The 20,107-nt window shown below is 31.2% G+C and overlaps 1 protein-coding gene across 6 annotated transcripts in view; it reads right to left on the reverse strand.

Annotated features, from left to right (window-relative positions):
- Nucleotides 1-7,227: 7,227 nt before the first annotated feature.
- The window catches only part of LOC127729282 (zinc transporter ZIP6-like), a 99,697-nt gene continuing 86,817 nt past the window's right edge, over nt 7,228-20,107 (reverse strand). For all 6 annotated transcript variants that reach the window (XM_052237020.1, XM_052237021.1, XM_052237019.1 and 3 more), the window contains exons 8-13: nt 14,667-14,770; nt 14,169-14,274; nt 12,310-12,462; nt 11,608-11,795; nt 11,044-11,189; nt 7,228-9,415 (exon numbers count right to left, since the gene is read on the reverse strand). In XM_052237020.1, coding sequence (XP_052092980.1) covers nt 11,052-11,189; nt 11,608-11,795; nt 12,310-12,462; nt 14,169-14,274; nt 14,667-14,770 — 689 coding nt within the window. In that variant the 3' untranslated portion in view covers nt 7,228-9,415; nt 11,044-11,051. The remainder of the gene's footprint in view (nt 9,416-11,043; nt 11,190-11,607; nt 11,796-12,309; nt 12,463-14,168; nt 14,275-14,666; nt 14,771-20,107) is intronic.

A 20,107-nucleotide genomic window follows, 5' to 3' on the forward strand; every position in this document is an offset into this window, starting at 1 on the left:
TCAATATGACCTAATACTATCATAGCTTTTTCCGTGTGTATACGTTCTAACACCATTTCGTCTTTCTTTTGGGTGTTATTTTATTAAAATATAAATGATATCGATATGACTTGGACACTTAACTACAGAAATGCCAGTTTTCATGTAGCTATGGTGTCATAAAGATGTCAAAAGTTAAATATTGGGCCTAAAATGGCAGTTTTCCACTTATTTTTTTGGGAGGGGGGCATACTTGTTTTCTAGGGACACAAACATTTTTTGAACTTCATGACAAAACGAACATTTTTTTTTCAATAGCGTACTGGAACAAAATTACTTACTTTCGATTTTTTTAAGAACCAACCAATTTTGAAAAAAAACATGCCATTCCCCCACAGGTTAGTGCCTATGGCTTTCCGTTGCGAGATCGTCGGCTCTCCAAGATTTTCGTAAGACGCCCTTACTGCCAGCTATATATTCATATTTACGAATTCGGTTCTTGCTTGAAAATGTTTTGCTCATATCTTAATATCAATGACAAGTTCTTAATAAGGCCATTTTTGTAGTTTTGCATGAAAGGCAAGATGCTGTATCCCTAAAGCAAAGATGTTAGACAGAATCAAGTAATTAAAAAAAGGAGGTAAACCTGGTGCGTCGACAGGCCGGTAAGTTTCTCCTGCTATGTATTCACCCCGCTATGTGAATTCACACTCATTCGAAATTTTATAATCGAGAATAGAACACAATCGATAAAATTATAGATTATACGACTTTTCTGGTATCTAAAGATCTTAGACAGCGAAAACATGTAGCTAGCGAGTCGAGACACAGACATATCGTATAGATCAACCAATTCGTGATGGTGACCGTAAAACTTGTGTAGTTTTTGTATGTGATGATAACCGTAAATCTTGTGTAGTTTTTGTGTAAGGACCACATCCCTAGTAATGAAGTCCGTATATTGTGAACATGCACTAGCGTAACGTATCAATTGAGATATGTAAACAACATACGACGAGGCAAAGGCTATGTTATTGCTAAAAAATGGGACGCTGACAATTAAAAAGTTGAAATCATCACATTTGTCATAAATTTTTGTTTGAAGTCGGCCATCTGTATCAATATCGAGGAGGAATCAAGTTTTAAAACAGACTTACTTTCGTCGGTAGTATCCTTAAATTCACTGGGATACTTAAGTTGCAGGAACTCACTGAAATGTGGGTTATTGAGTAACAGGACAATATATAATTTGAACAGGAAAATAAAGAAACTTGCAAAATGATGTTTTGTTGTCTTTGAGAAGGATTTATATGAGTTCTGCTTCATAAAGTCCTATAACTTATGAAAAGAAGAAATTCTTATTTGGTACATGTAATAATTTGACTTCTGTTCAAGGAGCTAAAATTAGCGTTGTCGCACAATATGTAAATTCTCCTTAAAAAACAAAATGCAACATTAGCAAATCCAATTTTAAATGCCTTCAAGAGGAATGATTAGGACCGAGGAACTTTTTGATGTCATGGATATTTGCGCAAAAAATTCTGGGAAGTGTGTTTTAAGGTTCTTTTGTATTCTAAATTCATCTATCGGTTCCAATACAATCTTCCAATATAGAAAATGTGAGACAAACACACACAGGTAAAAGTGACTTTTTCGTAAATATAACAAGAATTTTAAGGACAAAATTTTAATTACAAACAAATTTACCATGAGTTGTACGAGACTGAAAGCAAAAAAATGTCATTTTTATTTTTCCTACACACTGCATACGTGAATTGAAGCAGCATGCACAAACTTCAAAGTATTTTACAAGCCTGGAATACAACCAACTCCTCTCATACTGATCATGACAACTAAACTACCGAGAGATTTCAGCGACTTTTTGATTTTGATTTTGATTTCTATTCGAAGAAACGATTGCCATATTTGTAAAAGCTACGTCGGATAATTCAACAATGGTGAAAACTGTCTTAAAAGAACAAACAAGCCAGATTTGGTAATAAAAAACTGAAGATAGGTATTTTACACTCATAATCCACAATATATATGATGAGCATGAAAGCAATCGTTAGAAAGATTTATGACAGGGACTACTTAACAGAATATAGGTCAGGCGAGTAATAAAATTAAACGGTACCGATAATACTAAAACAAATGAGCATTTCGACAATAAAAGTGTCTTCAGTGTTATTGGAGGCCATACTATTTGAAAACCAAAACCTATCAGAAATGCTGAAGAGCTAATATTATATAAAAAGACCAACATATTGCCACGTTCATACAATGAATTACAACTGAGCACGAAGGAGTGAACGGCGCAATCTAGAAATAAAAAAAAAATATGTTAATTTAATTGAAATGGAATCAATTTGATAAATTTCTTTATCCCCTTGCTTTACTCTGACATGTCATGAACTCAGGTCTGCCCTTTTTAATGATACACCTTCTTCCACCATGTTACTCACATATGCGTTCATATTTAGAAAGAATGATTCTACATAAATTCTAGAAATCTAGAAATAAAAAAAAATATGTTAATTTAATTGAAATGGAGTCAATTTGATAAATTTCTTTATCCCCTTGCTTTACTCCAACATGTCATGAACTCATGTGTGCCCTTTTGATGAGAAACCTTCTTCCAACATGTTACTCACCTGTGTGTTCATATTTATACAGAATGATTCTACAAAAGTTGTTTTATTCATTTTCGCGTCTTGAAATTTCTTTTGTAAGTTAAATTTCATGGCAAACTTAATCAATACAGAAACAGTTATAATGAATAGTTTCTGTTGACATTTCTTTTTTTTTATAATTTGATTATTTATAATCTGGGCTAAGAAGATTATCTGAACATTCGAATACTGCCTTTATATTTATAAAAATATAGTTTATTGAATAAGACTGCGGCCATGTTGATTAAACTTCAGTGGAAATCATTTTAAAAATAGATTTCTTAAATAAAGTCTAAGTTTAATTTTAGTGAAACGTTCAAAAGTTCTGAAACAGATTTAAAATTTACCTGTCTCTATATACAAATTGATCAATTACTACAATGTTGACACGAATACCATGACATAACTTCATAACATTGTAAAATTCCTGGGAAAATAACTTTCTACAATACACTTTGATCTTAATGTATTGTTGACATCATTTAAAACCGAGGAGCCCGTGAAACATGTTTATCATTAAATAAAATCACAAACTGTTAGTAAGCAACTTCATGGTCAGATTGACGACAGTAGACTTGTGGATTTATGAGAGCTGTAAAATTTGACAAACTAAGACGGTAACGGTCAAAGTTCGTTATAGCGTAAACTAACCGCCAGAATGGCACTGTTCAAATTCCGCCTTTGTCAACGGAATTATAAAGTTATTAAATTTAAAATAAGATAACCAATCAAGACTATTGGTACTGGTATATATGAATAAGGTAAATTCACCACATTTATTGTTATTCACATTTTCTAGTTCTGGGTTAATGCAGCTTGTGGCGGACTGATAGTTCCGAAAGCATCATCTACTCAGTAGGCATGACTTATAACACATCTTTCTTTTAGCTCCGCTGATGAACAAAGAAATTATTGCCAAACTAAGGTTTCAACTCCCTCGGGAAAATTTGACCGTAGATGAATTTGGTTATTCTTTTTATTTTCCTTTTGATTCTGTAGCTCCTCAGATATTCAAATATCTATACATCCTTGGTTTAAAAAAATGAGTTTTCATGATGATGATTAATCCACAAAAGCGCTTCGGACGCACAAAATTTATCAATTATTATTTTCATTTCATGTTTAAATTCATATGACCAAAAAATTACAAGTGAGCTGTTTTCTGGTCTTTGGTCGGGTTGTCTCTTTGACATATTCCCCATTTCTATTCTCAATTTTATTGAATAATCAGTATATGCTATTTTAAAACAAGTTTACAGTTTGCGATTTTATTCAATGATAAACAGAGTCGATGAATGAAATTTCCAACTAACATTAAAATAATCAAATGAAAATATTGAAAACTCGATTTTGAGGGATAATCTTATCTTTATCCTAATTTACTACAACTGAAAGCCTACTGCTGATATTGGACTGTTAGTTCCCAATGGTACCATCCACATAATAATATAGCAATGTATGGTTTATATTCGAGCGCAACTGACGAGTCTTACGTAGACGAAATGGACGTTTCGCGTAACTAATTATAAGCATATCTTTGATATCAGAGTATTTTTTACAACCATTAGGTCGATGCCAATGATGATGGACTTTTCGTCCCCTAAGGTATCACCAGTCCAGTAGTCTGTTTTTTTAGTTGACATGCAATATCGGTTGATATGGTCATTGTCTGTAAGTTTTATGTTTATAAAAATTTTGAATCATTCGAAACACTAAGGTTTTTGTAAACCCAGATGTGGATGGCCCAGCCATATTTGGCACAACTTTCTAGAAAGTTTGGCTTGCAGTGCTCTTCACACAACTTTCTGCAATGTTTGGCTTGCAGTGCTCTTCACACAACGTTCTGGGATGTTTGGCTTGCAGTGCTCTTCACACAGACGTTACGCACGATATTGCGTCTCAAATGGTAACGTCATTTTTTTTACGTTTTACGGCGATGAATGATTATCATGATTATATTGGGGATATTTTTTTTATTTCGCTTGCAATTTCTGTTTTGCACATCAATATTGATACTTCTTAATGTTTGGTTGTACTGAATATGCATGAAATATTTCCCACTGAAAGAAACGTAAGCAACAAACAACAAAATATATCGTATTTGGGTAATGCATAAGTCTATATGAAAAAGAAGATATATACGGTATGATGAGTGCCAATGAGACAACTCTCTACCAGAGACCAATTGACATAAAACGTAATAAAATGCAATGTTTCCCCATTTTGATCCGAAAAGGAAGAAGATATATATTTTGATTTAATTAAAAAAATGTTTGTCGGGAATTACAAGTTAAACGGGTCTTGCTTATAAAATTCACTGTACTTTCTTTAATAACGGAACAATTAGATCAAACGATTGTCAGAAAAAAGGTTAATTCTATTCATCTCATATGTTTACAAGCCTTGTATGATATGGAGAGGTATATAGCCACGCTTCAGGTCCAATTTTATTTTTACTTTCAAGTTCTATACATACGAATCTTATTGTAGAGAAATAAAAAAAATCGCAGTTTTACGCTCCCCAAATTTGAAAATTTGAAAAAGATTATTTTTTATCCTCTCGTAATACACAATTTTTTCACAACTAAAGAACCTCATCTAAACGAACAACCCCAGCCATCGGATTTTTTTTTATACTTTGTGGTCTTTTTGATAGTATCTGACAATCAAGAAAATTCTATCTGAGGAAATATATACAGATGATCCACCATAAATAGCGTCCCGAATTTACAACGTTCAAAACGTATGAAAATCGTCCAGTGGACAAACTTGCAAGACATTTCATTTCTTTGAAAACGAAGTCGTTTTGACTACGCAAATTATCAAAAAGTATGTAGCTGTTTCGTAGAGTTAAAGTACAATCACGGAAAAGCAATATTAAGCACGCAACAAATCTCAATTTTCAACAATAACGTCGCAAATGACAGTTTATTTGTAAAAAGCGGCGAAATCCGACATTGGACATCTTGCAAGACATTTGCCAGAAGCCGTTGCCTTTTTATATGTGGTGTGAGTGCTGCAAAAATTCGATTTTGATATGGTTTATATATGTACTTTTGTGAGCATAATTTACACAAACGAAATTTCATATAATCTTACATTTTGAAACCTATAAATTTTGATAACTTAAGATTTTCCTAAATCTGACCATAATGGACACTTTTTGTTTTTGCCAAACAATAACGTTGGTTGTTACAGGAACGCATATTCAGTAATATTGTAATACTTTATATATAAAGCATATCATTCATTCGAATTTTCGCGGATATAACACTGTTTTGAAGAACACAAACACCCCTGCTAAAGTTATTATGCGTATAGTCTGTTACGTCTGACACGCATATTTAGTACGATTTTTCAATATGTTGTCCTTATTTTAGACTATTGTAAAATATGATAAAACAGTTTGTAGTTTTTTTCGGAATAGATTTCACTAGTCTAGTCTATGGATAAAAAATTTATATAACTTCACTGTTATGATTTTATAGAAAAGCTGTTTATTAGTGTGGACTGGTTGATTACACGTTATTGACGCAATAACGTGCGTAACGTCACAACGTTCTGGGAATTTTGGCTTGCAGTGCTCTTCACACAACTTTCTGCAATGTTTGGCTTGCAGTGCTCTTCACACAACGTTCTGGGATGTTTGGCTTGCAGTGTTCTTCACACAACTTTGTGGAATGTTTGGCTTGCAGTGCTCTTCACACATCTTTCTGGAATGTTTGGCTTACAGAGCTCTTCAGCTTCGTGTTTGATTTGGCATTACAGAATTTTTATTCGAGCACAATCTGTATATGCCTGTCTCAAGTCAGGAGCCTGCAATTTAGTGGTTGTCGATTGTTACTGTAATTCATATTTGTTTTTCGTTCATTATTTTGTACATTAATCAGGCCGTTAGTTTTCTCGTTACATTTGTCATTTCGGGGCCTTTTATAGCTGACTATGCGGTATTGGCTTTGCTCATTGTTGAAGGCCGTACGGTGACCTATAGTTGTTAATTTCTGTGTCATTTGGTCTCTTGTGGAGAGTTGTCTCATTGGCAATCATGCCACATCTTCTTATTTTAATATTTATAACAATTGAGGCGTCTTTATGTAAACGAAACGCGCGTCTAACGTAACAAATTATAAGCCTGGTTTCTTTTGCAAGTTATTACCATGACTAAAAGAAGAATTACAAACAGAAAGCAATCCATAAAACACTATACAGAAACAAAACATTGAGAAACACAAACCCAACAAATTAAAACGGACTGAAAGTGGCACCCACTCCTGTACTCATTGCAAGTTAAAATCTGGTGAAGTGTTATTACAAAAATATTGATAAAATCCTCAGCTGATTTCTAATTTTGAAGATAGTTTTTGCATTAATGCCGTCGCGTAGGCCTCCAACAGTTTTGTCTTTTCTTCTTATATATCAAACATATTATTCTGAGAATTATTGATGCTGCTATATGTTCCCATATACCATAATATGCAGCACATAATTGATATGTTTCTTCACTCATCGGCTAACATTCTTTCTATTTGTTTTCTTGAACTTCCCTTTTATTTCAAATATTCTTTGCTAAGCTTGATCTAATTAAGAATGAATGCTTTATTTGTATTAAAATATAACAACGGTAGCTAAATGATAACAATGAGTCGATGACATTTATCAATACAATTCAACATTTGAAATGAGATAGATATTAAAATCAAATTACAATTATGTTTTGAAAATTAAAAACCACAAGACCTACTTGTGTTATATATACACAATAATCGTATTATGACATAATGATAGCTATGCAGATGAAAATGCAATCCATATATATATATATTAAGTTTTGACAAGTTTGTATAATTGTGAAATATAAGCCATTTGTCATTTGTATAAAAAAAACAAGACTTGGAAGATATTCGCTTTGAAAACAAATATCTTAGTCACTTACATATATGAATGTTATGGGAATGTATTATTGTTTCAAATGAAGAAATGATTACTGTATCGCAAATCTCCAAACCGAGGCAACTTAATAACCAATTCATGATGGCAAGCAGCAAACTTGTGGAATGATAATACCAGTTCATCATTACCTTGCTGGATTATTTTTTTTATAATTAGAAGACTTTTGTAAGTGAAATCGCCATAATGAGAAACAAAATCAATGATATTTTATTGATAAATGAAGTCAGAAGTTTTAACTCCACACTTTTCTTGAAGTTCGATTATTAAAATGACTTGGTGTTTTATTTTATAGGAAATTTAGTTCATTGGTTTTATCAACTGTCATGATAAAATATTTCCTTAAAGGTTTACCTTTGAAGGGATTAATTAGATACCTTTCCATTACTTAATTGCATCGTTTATGTACAATTTCCGTCAAACCAGGTCAGTTGCATATAAAGGGAAATTTTCTTAACATTTTATATTATAATGTATGATATTATACAACCCACTTACAGTTGTCTGATAGATTTTAACAAAGCATAACTTCTCATATTTTATTTTACGACTGTGTCACATTTAAGACATATTTATGAGCTTTTCTAGTGTATGATTTGAACAAAATAAGAAATAACTTTTTAGGAACAATGACCTATAAAAAAGCTCATATTCTTTGTATACCACTATTGTGGTCATAACATCATATCAACTACATTTGGTAAAGTATAAAATTAATTATTTCACAAAATATATTAAAAGCTCACCAAATAGAATTGAGAATGGAAACGGGATCAACCCGACCAAAGAGCAGAAACAGCTCCAGGTCACCAATGGGTCTTCAACGCAGCGAGAAAATAAATAAATAAGTAAATATAAAACATGAGATTAACTTCCGATTCTGATATGTATTACTATTTACATGCATTAATCATAAAGAAAAAAAATATGCAAAAACAACTTGTGAGGGAAATACAGACAATTTACTATACATATACATAAAACTGCAGTTGGTTTTCATTTGTCAAAGTAAAAGAAATCAAAATTTTAAAGCCTCTCATATTCACTGATGATTGATTGACTGTTGTTTGCTAAACGTCAAATGGTAATATGCACTGATGATTATCATTAGTAAATACTGATCTTTAAGATTTTGAATGGAACCACCCTATAACCTACAATCTTAAATTGTTCAATTTGAATTATAGAGGACATTTAGAAAATGTGTGTCATATTTTTTCCCTATATGTTTTACTTTAATAATCCAGAGTTCTTAAACAGTGTCAATCCGGAACATTTGACCACTACAAATTAAATGTTTGACATATGTTGTTACCATGTCAGTACAAATCTCTGACACAAGTGATTGAAATTTTCAATAGAATTCAATAAAATACTGTAACTGTCTATTTGGACTTTTATAATTTTACTGTTTAATGAGACAATTTTTTAGAACTCAAAACGTAATGAAAACAATGTTAAAATATCCCAACCGTGTACAAAAAGACCAATTATTTGCTATAATACACTGCATTTGATACTTTTATATAGTACCATTTAATTTCGGATGTTTTGACAAACATTGTACATATAAGACATAAAAATACAAAGGTTCCTCGTGGTATTTCAATAATAAGGATATTCAAAAAATATTATTATTAGAAACGTTTCATACAAGATATGTGTAATATAATATGAAGTAATAAAACATCAATTTTTAGTAATTAATCTATGTTATATGAAGAATGAATTTGATAACAAGTTAGCATATATCTTCCAGTTTGTTGCTTTATCTTTGGGATAGTTTGAAATGTACTTGGACAGTTCTGGTTATCAAACTAAAAAACAATGAAATTAACATCATTAATATACAATAGAATCAGGACAAGTCTAATAAGAAACGATTTGACAAAACAGAATCATAGGCATAATGCTAGCATTCAATTGAAGTATTGTTCATAGACTAGTTACACGTTTTTTTAATGCAGAGCGTAAAATAGTTTGTCAAAAGATAACAATACCATTTTTTTTAAGTTAGAAAGTCAGAAAATCATTAAAAATTAAAACGAAAAATATCTTCGAGCAGTGATTGGCAATATTTGATTAGAAAGATTTAATTTTTCAATGGTGGTTTCCATAAGACTTCCTTTTGATCATTAAATGTTAAAAAGAAAAGTAAAATGGATCATTTCAGGTAATCTATTGCAAAATATGTGAAGAAACTTGATATCAGAACAGACATGTGACCACATATTTGTAACATGTAAGCTGGTATCAAACTGCACATTTTTTGTTGCTCAGTCTTTAGTTTTCTATGTTGTGTGTTGTTTACTGTTGTTTGTCTTTTGATCCGTTATTCGTCATGACATTATCAGATTGTTATCGACTTATGAGTTTGAATATCCCTTTAGTATGTTTCCCCCTCTTCTATATATATATTATGTTGATTGGAAGTAAAAGATATTTACTTTTAATAAAAGCAATAGATTTCAGTTAGAATTAAAACCACGTTCATGGGTTATCCATAAAAAAGGAATATTCTTTGGATAACATCATATGGACATACAGAACCTACATTTAGAGAACCATAGAAAGTATTGCTAAACTGACTTCTTGTATGTTGTTGAAAGTATTGCTAAATTGCCTTTTTGTAGCTTACAGACAGTATTGTTTAATTGACTTTTTGGACTAATTGATAATATTGCTATAAATCGTTTTTCAGCTGATTTGATAAGTAACAATGACCTTCACTTGTAAAGAAAAATAAATTGGGAATAACAAATATTCTTAAATCAAAGTAATAGTGAAAAGTTTTTTTACTTTAAATGTTAATTTATGATAGGGTTATATTGCATCTTTATTTTTATAGTAGTAGTTTTTGTTTGTTTTGTGAACTCATATTGTCCTTCCGTCTCATTTTTGTTTGTTTTGTGAACACATATTGTCCTTACGTATCGTTTTTGTTTGTTTTGTGAACTTATATTGTCCTTACGTATCGTTTTTGTCCTCATGTGGTGTGTCTTTCTTTTATTTATGATTATGTTTGTCCAACTGTATGTCGTCTTATTTCATTACAAAACTGTTAAATTTTATTTCAATTTTAGCCAGCTCAGTGGTCAACACTTTTGTGTGATGACATGATATACCATTGATATGCTCATTGTTCTGTAAATTTACTGTATATAAAATATTGAAGTATTTGAATTACTTATGTTCTACTTCCAGGTATAGATTGTCTTAACCTTATTTGCCACAGTTTTATTTTTAATTTTCGGTTTTAAATGCCCTTCAAGTAAGTATTGGATTTGGCCGTTTAAGCTGTTTTGATTCGAGTCTCACTGATGGGTATTATGAAGACGAAATACGCGTATGCTGAATAAAACTATAAGTCTGGCATCTTTGATCCATTTCAATTTAGATGTGTGCGAAACATTAGTAGTGGACCAGTAAAATAAATAGTACTTACTTTTTCAATTAAATCTTAATCTGCTCTTCATACACAGACAAGAGAAATAATATCAGTGCTCCAATAAGTATTCCTATATTGTTGTAGATCATACCAACAATTTTTGTTGAATTACTTCCAATATGACCATTTATCAACTCGGGGAGCTGTGAAAAAAGGAACAAAATATTAATTATGACTGCAAAAGAATACATATACAATATGGACTTAAAGAAATCAAAGCAAACAAAAATTAACAAAGGCAATAAGCAAGTTATTATTCAGAAATTATTTAAAAGTTGAACTACAGAAGAAAATGAGACAAAAAAAAAAACCTAAAATTTCAAGGTGATGTCAAATATTTGGTCTTTTCATCAGAAATATCAATTTCTTCATTTGTTTGGAACATAAAGTTTACCATGCTGTAAATGCGCGTATACATGGTTACAGTTCATATGATGAACGAACTCTTAATGAATCCTTTGTCAGTTACTTTCTCATTGATGTTTACCTCAAATGTATTTTGTTTTCATTGTTAACACTTTGGATATGTTTTTTTTGTAGAAATGATTTATAGATACATACCATATCAACTAAAGATATGTACAAGAAAAGACCTCCTGTTACTGCAAATATCCATTGTCGTATAGATTCGTCTGTTGACACTGCCAGTCCAACATACAAACCAACAAATGCAGTTAATGCTGATAAAAAGTTCAATAACATTGCCTTCTTTACACTTAATCCGCTTTTTAACAAAATAGCAAAGTCACCTGAAAAAGAATTGTTCTTACAATAATAAAAAGAAATATTGTAAACCATTTTGTGTATGTAATTTACACAAATGTAACCATCTCTTTTAACTTGAATCCTTTTACCTTATTCTGTTAATATGTTTATGTAAACATTGTAATTGATTGCTACTTTGCATAGTTTTGTCAAATGCGAAATCGTTTATTTTTATAATGATATAATACACTAAATGTTAACGATACAAAATTACTCAGTTGTAGTTGAAATGATTTTTATTTCCATTTCTCAAGATTTTCCAATTTGTGTTATTTTACTCATGCATATTCTAGAACTAAAACAATAAATGTAAATAAACATAATTGACACTGACAAAGACTATTTGTTCATCCGAATTATTTGTCAACACGATTCATCTTTGTATATTACCATCTTATATTAGTCCCGTTGTGCAAATCTTTAGAATTTCGTATAATATATATATATATATGATTTTTTTTAAATTTCAATACTAGCACCATATGTAAAAATCAATACCTAGTTCATGTGGCAATTCATGGCAAAAGACAGTTATGCTAGTAGCAATTCCAACTGCATTGCCTTGAGTGAAGGCAGCTCCTATGGCTAGACCATCAGCAAAATTATGAATACCATCTCCGATTAACACCATTAAAGATAAGGATGATACACCTGAAAATATAAAAGTGGAAAAAATATAGATGCTACTCGGATTTGTCAAATAGTATATGAATGTATATTGATAAGAGGTTTATTACTTACCCAGTATTTTCACAACCAATTTGTTCCAGTAAAGAACTTTTTTAATCAATAAGTTAATCAATAAGGCTCAACAAAAATGGGGAAAAATTATTAAGAATTTTCCTCTAGATACTATCTTTTGATTGTAAGAAGTTCTGTTCAAGTTTGGTAAAAATCCAAGAAGGTTTATGAATCTAATAAATGTTTTAAAAACTTTAACTGCAGACTGTACGTAATGTTAACTGGAATAAACTAAGTCCATTTATAAGTAATATACGGAAAAACAGGAAATAAATTTTTACAAGATATCCTTCTAGATACTAGCTTTTGATCATAAACAAGCTTCTGTCCAAGTTTGTTACAAATCCAGGATAGTTTAAGAAAGTTATTAAAATTTTGAAAGCTTCAACCACAGAGTGAATGTAATGTTAACTGGCAGAAAAACTAAGTCCATATATGAGTGAAATACGGATAAACAGGATTTATTTTTTACAAAATTTTCTTCTGGATACTATCTTATGATTATAAACAAGTTTGGTTCAAATCTAGGATAGTTTAAGAAAGTTATTAAAATTTGAAAAACTTTAACCACAGAGTGAATGTAATGTTAACTGGCAGAAAAAGTCCATTTATGAGTAAAATACGGATAAACAGGATTTTTTTTAAACAAAATTTACTTCTAGTTACTATCTTATGATCATAAACAAGCTTCTGTCCAAGTTTGGTTGAAATGCAGGATAGTTTAAGAAAGTTATTAAAATTTGAAAAACTTTAACCACAGAGTGAATATTTGTAGACGCCGTCGACGACGACGACGACGACGACAGAATGTAGGCTTTTGCGACAAAAGTCGCAGGCTCGACAAAAATAGCTTTTCTAAATTCATTGACACAGCACTAGCGAATTTTCCTCAGTTCATCCTCTAAGCAGCCATCCATCATCATCATCCCTTCATCCTCAAAGTTGTAAAAGTCTTATAATCAAACTTTAATAAAGGTGAACACACTTAATATATTTTACTTGTATTTCTTACTTTTATCATCTTTATATTGAGTTTTTTCTTAATTTAAATTTTACAACAGCATTCATTCAATTTTAGTATATAACAGTTTTTGCGAACCGTTAACTACATCGGCAATTTCCATATGTTATCATGCCTTTGTTACTAATAAACGATGTATTATTAGTCCATTCGTGTTTTTGCCATTTGCATGATACAAGTACATAACATTAGTAACAAGGTCCAACGTTAGTCAAGGAGGATATTATTCACTAAGTTGACAGAAATCTTGCATTAGTATATGTTTGTTTTAAATAAGTTGATGAATTTTCAATGATAATCCATTTCCAAAGGCAAATTTGTCTTAAGAAACATGGTTGTCATTTTAAGTTAATCTAACAAACTTTTATTTTTTTGGATTCCGCGTGTACCTTATGAAAGTTAACCTTGATAAGCATATGAAATTAAATTAAGATTAGTTTCTACTACTAGAACTTATTTTCCACATTGTAGGTGATATAACTCATTATTTGATTATTTGGTAATGTGTTTAGTTTCTTTGAGACACATATTGTTCACTAAATTGAACAATTTGGATTTATATCATTTCTAATATTCTGACATTTATTACATTTACCTTTATCACTAAATTCTGTTTCAAACTGTATAGAATTATTCATATCATTTTGACTGTTATACAAATCACGTTTTGATTCCGTCACATGACCATTACCATTCGGAATCTGAAAGTATTGTATTAATGCATTACACTCTTTTCAATTTATTTAACAAAGAAGATTTGAAAACAACAATCAAAAAGCAAATTGTGACATAACCCTATGTTGTTACGCTTCATTTTAGGTTTTTTTCCCTTGAACACATTGTATGATATAGATATATATTATATAAATGCAGTGGTGTAAAACTCGTTAAAGATACAAGGCTTATAATAATAAGATTTTCTATACCAAATCTGGAGAAAAGAATATGCAAAGTATATAATCTCTGGATATATATTTTTCTGTAATTATTTGTACAGCAAATTCATTGTAAAGAAGATATATTATTTTTTTCTCTCCACTTGTTTCTTTATCATGTGAAAAAGACAATGATGTACACTTTTGTATTATCTTACATTAAGATCTAATTCATATTGCAGATGTGAATGTCCATGTGCGGAGGTTGGGTTTTTTCTGTAGAATGACATCACTAATTCCAACAAGTAAAATCCATAAATACCTGTAATAAATGGGAAGAATAGTGTCATATACTTAAATAAATACGTAAAAATTTACACAAAAAATGGATTAGAATAAAAATCGACAAACAATTGATATGCATGCATATGATGAGAAGTGAAGACCTGCATTATATTCATAATAATCTAATCTTATCATTTGTGAAGCTATATAATCATAACATTAGAATAATTAGAAGAATACGTGCCCATAGGGGTTTATTCCTGCTATTCCTACAATTGATAATTCGGTATGTAAAATGTAAGAAATCCATGTAGGAATAGGAGGAATGCTTGTACAAACATGGGATTAAATCGGATTAGGTTGTAAAAACAAGAAGCTAATTAACTTCAGGTAAATTTAAATGAAATAAAATTGAGAATGGAAATGGGGAATGTGTCAAAGAGACAACAACCCGACCATAGAACAGACAACAGCAGAAGGTCACCAACAGGTCTTCAATGCAGTGAGAAATTCCCGCACCCGGAGGCGTCCTTCAGCTGGCCCCTAAACAAATATATATACTAGTTCAGTGATAATGAACGCCATACTAAACTCCAAATTGTACACAAGAAACTAAAATTAAAAATAATACAAGACTAACAAAGGCTAGAGGCTCCTGACTTGGGACAGGCGCAAAAATGCGGCGGGGTTAAACATGTTTATGAGATCTCAACCCTCCCCCTATACCTCTAGCCAATGTAGAAAAGTAAACGCATAACAATACGCACATTAAAATTCAGTTCAAGAGAAGTCCGAGTCTGATGTCAGAAGATGTAACCAAAGAAAATAAACAAAATGACAATAATACATAAATAACAACAGACTACTAGCAGTTAACTGACATGCCAGCTCCAGACTTCAATTAAACTGATTGAAAGATTATGTCTTCAGCATATGAATATCAGGAACAATCCTTCCCGTTAGGGGTTTAGTATCATACCATCATAACATATATGAGAAGAACATAACGAAATGCCTTTTAGCTTTCAATTCATGTTCAATTTTAGTGTACTAACAGTATAAAATGATGCAAATTATTGAAAGAAATATATATTCTTGTCTCATCATGTTCATGAAAAATAGTAAATAGCCTTGGTACATAATTCCCTCCTGCTGCATATTGGAGCAGTTTGCACGCATGAATCGCCTCTTCATGCTTCAGCAGCTTGACAAGACTAAATATGTTTGGTCGGGGTGCCTTGACCAATTTCTTTAACTTGTTGCGCCAGCCCTCTAGATGATTTGTAGTTCTTGGGCCATCTGTTGCATAGCAGTTCCAGAGACTTCGATTACTTTCAACCCAGTGATCAGTGAGGGCAGTCGAGGTCAACACACATCACCTTGACGATCCTCGCTGAACAGGGAGCTACAAACCAAACTAGTCTCTTGGTATCTATGGGAATTTCAGATATAATATTGTTTGCTAAGCTCAAAGTAGGTGAAAGAAATATGATAATTTTATTATTTATTTATCAATGTTTTATTTATTTGACACATATATAGCTTTGGCTTTTTTTAAATAATTGACACTGGGCTATCGGGAAGCAATATATATTCTCCATCTTCGCGATGGACATTCAGATTCATTCGTTTTTTCTATTTTTATTTATTTCATTTACTGGCTACTATTACCACACATGTAATAAAATATTCTGTCTGTCTGTCTGTCTGTCTGTCATATCAAAGCAATTATCTATATAATTAGCTTATATGTATCACTCAATGACAACATCAATATTTCAACAAACTGTCGAATTTTACATAAGTACAACTTCACAACACAGTAAGGACTTCACAAAAACTCACAACTCCAGAACTCACATGAAACAATACGAAACATTAAGGGAATTTTTATTTTTCACACAATAAGTAGTTAAGTAGGGCGCAAGTTCCATACCAGGAAAGCCGCCTCCCAAAATATCAATGATGATAATAATACTTTTGTAGCATTTATTCTAGCATCTACGCCATTTAATTAGAACATAGTCAAAATTAATAAAGTTCACCGGACAATATAATATCCCCTTAAATATATCTATTAAACTTTAAAATAAAAGTCGTATATGGGGTTTATTATTTAAAAAAAAAATGTTTTTTTAACAGAAATACATTCATTTTCTGTTCTATATTCTCTGCAATGCATCTACTTTTTTCTATTCATTTTTATCATTGTAATAATCCTTTCCAGATTATCTGTATTTTAATCAAATTTAAATTGCTAAAACAACAAAACACCTTATACCAACATCTATTGTTCTTTGTTTGTAGGAATAGAAGGAATATGTATTTATAAAATGTAGGAATAGCAGGAAGACACCGCCCATAGGCCAACATAGCTCTCTTGGACTATCACATTTTAATATTCAGTGGACCGTATAATCTTGGTCAATCACAATTATACTTGTAGTTATGATGACTATTTCAAACAGAAAGGTTTTTATGCAGAAAAGAAACTCCAAACCAAGAACTATGATTCTTCAGGTCATTATCCAAACGGTTTGCTGTTCAGAAATATGCCACTTAGACAATCCCTTCCGGTTATATGACTCGTACTGAAGTGTGTCCGTTTGACTGTGCGGAATGTATAAATACACAGCCACGTAAGATGGGTTAGCCTTACGAACAATTTTAAATGCTTATATGGTGCAAGTAATTAATTTCTGTATCGAGACATTTTGTTTAACTACCACTAGGTCGAAGCCACGTTTGATGAACTGGAAGTCCCCTGGAATTTTTCAATTGCTAGGTCGATGCCATTGCTGATGAACTCCGTTGGAATATTACTGCAACTAGGACGATACCAGTGCGAATTGACTAAAAATTCGTAGGGATATTACTGCCACTAGGGCTATGCCATTATTAATGAAATGCGAGTCCCTGTGATTATCCCTGCCATTAGATCGCTGCAATCACTAATTGATCCATTTGGATATAACTACCACTAGGTTGAGACCTGTGCTGATGGACTGCAAGTCCCGCGGGATAAATCATATTACTTCCATTAGGTCGATGACATATTTAGTATGTTGTGGATAATGCTAGCCCTGTGGCTATAGTATTTGTACTGTAGTAGTAATATTTTTTTTATCTTGAGTCTTACTTTAAACGTTACTGAAATATTTTATAAGTACTTAAACTTTTTTAGTGTTAGTTTAGGTTTTGATGTCATTTATTAATTGCCAAGTTATTTTAGGTTTTGACGTCCTTTGTTAAGTGCTTTTTTTTACGGTTTTGACGTCCATTAAAAGGTTTAGTTCTCTCTGAATCATCAATATTTTGTTTTGATCACCACTGATTGGAAATGCATTTTTCAATAAACATATGATGAACAAAAAAAATGTCGGTATTATGAACATATCATTACATGACATAAGTAGTGTAGTGTAAGAAAAGCTTAAAAGAATGAAGGGAAATTTGTTATTTTTTTCTTTTTGCACATATTTACTACATTTCCTCAGTTATTAAAAATAGGATTACACGTTTAATATATTAAACGGGTGTTAAATTTTGATGAATTTTTTTTTACATATTTTAAATATGATAGTTTTTTAATCAATATTTGTATATTCTCTCATTATCGAATATCTAGTCATCTTCATGGTCTATATTGTATTTTTTCATCAATCTCAATTTACTTTCATAACCGACATAAACGTAACAAGTATCCGGTTTAAATCATGCCAAAAGATAATATAACATAACTTTTATATCAAAAATAGCTTGTCCTTTGACAGCAATCTATTTATTTAAAGTAATTTTGGATAGCTGACAAATATGTCACTTTCAGGATGTCGATTGTGTAAGTAAATTAGGTAAATACCATAAGAAGTCAGAACCATTAAACATAAACATAAAAAAGGCTTGTCCCTAAGGTAGATAAACTTAATGAGAACAGGTGCATAAAGCCAGCACTAATCGCGAATTTTATTCACTAATTGATTGATGGCTGCTTAACGTGTGGTAGTAATATAAGAATGTTCTGCACGATAACATGTTAGCATACTTTGATTTGCAATTAACCAACATGCTAAATTGAATTTTTGATGTGGCAGCTTACAAAGTGACCTATTAGTGTTTACATCGAAGTCATTTGATCTCTGGTGGATAGTTATCTCATTGGCAATCTTACCACATCTCCTTTTTTCTTTTCGATAGCCTCATCAGACATATATAACTCTATAAATCTTACTCCGAGCTTACCAGCCATTAGTTACCCTTTAATCTTACTCACATTTTTCTAAGTAATATTCTTAAATAAAGCTGTTGATTGAATTTCCACAATCTTAACGAGGTTATTTCTCACTTTATAAGTTCTATATAAAGTAAACGTCGTTGATATTAGCTCAGAGACAACGACATATTACTTAATATATTCGCTCGCAATTGTGTCTTGTCTAGAAAGTTGTTCCATTGGCAACCCTATGTCATCACCTTATTTCCATCGCAATTTGAAAGTGAAGAATACTAACTGGTTTGTAATGAGGCAAAACATTTGTGAATTCTTTATTTATTTGTGAGAAATATATTTTGTAAGTGTTTATTTTTTTATATTGGCATAACTTTAGTTCATTTTAATGAAATTTTAAGTAATAAAGTTTCTTTTAACAGAGTGTATTGGTGCATAAAATCGGCGTTTCATTTACAAACTTCTGACTTTTTTTCCGTTTGTGAGTACTTTTGATTTTATGTTAAGTTTTATAGACGATCGAATTTAAAGAACGTCTCGTCCTTTTTCTAAAAAAGTTAATCGGAAGATACCAAGACCTTGTTGATAAATATTCCGTACCAACTTCACAAATAATACATGATGGTCTTGAAGTATAAATTCTAGGTACTGACGTTGTTTATCATCTTAATTACGTGTTCTAGTGTTCTTTATATTTGTGTTAGTATATTTTTAACCTGTACTGTTAAGTTCATTTTTGGTAATATCCTTTGGCGTGGCTAGGTATTTATACATCCCGCCATTGTGTTATTGTGCTATGGTTATTTTTGTATTCTTGTCTTTCATTTTTGTTTAAGTACTTTATCTACAGAGTGTCTATATGCCATTTTGTTTTCTTTGTTGAAATAGTTATTTGTTTTTATAGTTATTAAGATTATAACACAATGTTGACTGCTGTACTCAATTTTTTTCTACGTATTATGTCTGTTTGTTTTGCTCACACATTGTTGTCAGTATAATGGAATTTTATATGATTCTCATAAAAGTGAGAGGTTTAGCTAGTTATAAAACCAGGTTTAATCCACTATTTTCTACATAAGGAAATGTCTGTATCAAGTCAGGATATGACAATTGATTCCATATGTTTGGTGTGTTTGAGAATTCGATTTT

The sequence above is a fragment of the Mytilus californianus genome, unplaced genomic scaffold (genome assembly GCF_021869535.1).
Source record: "Mytilus californianus isolate M0D057914Y unplaced genomic scaffold, xbMytCali1.0.p SCAF_2, whole genome shotgun sequence".
NCBI classification, from domain to species: domain Eukaryota; kingdom Metazoa; phylum Mollusca; class Bivalvia; order Mytilida; family Mytilidae; genus Mytilus; species Mytilus californianus.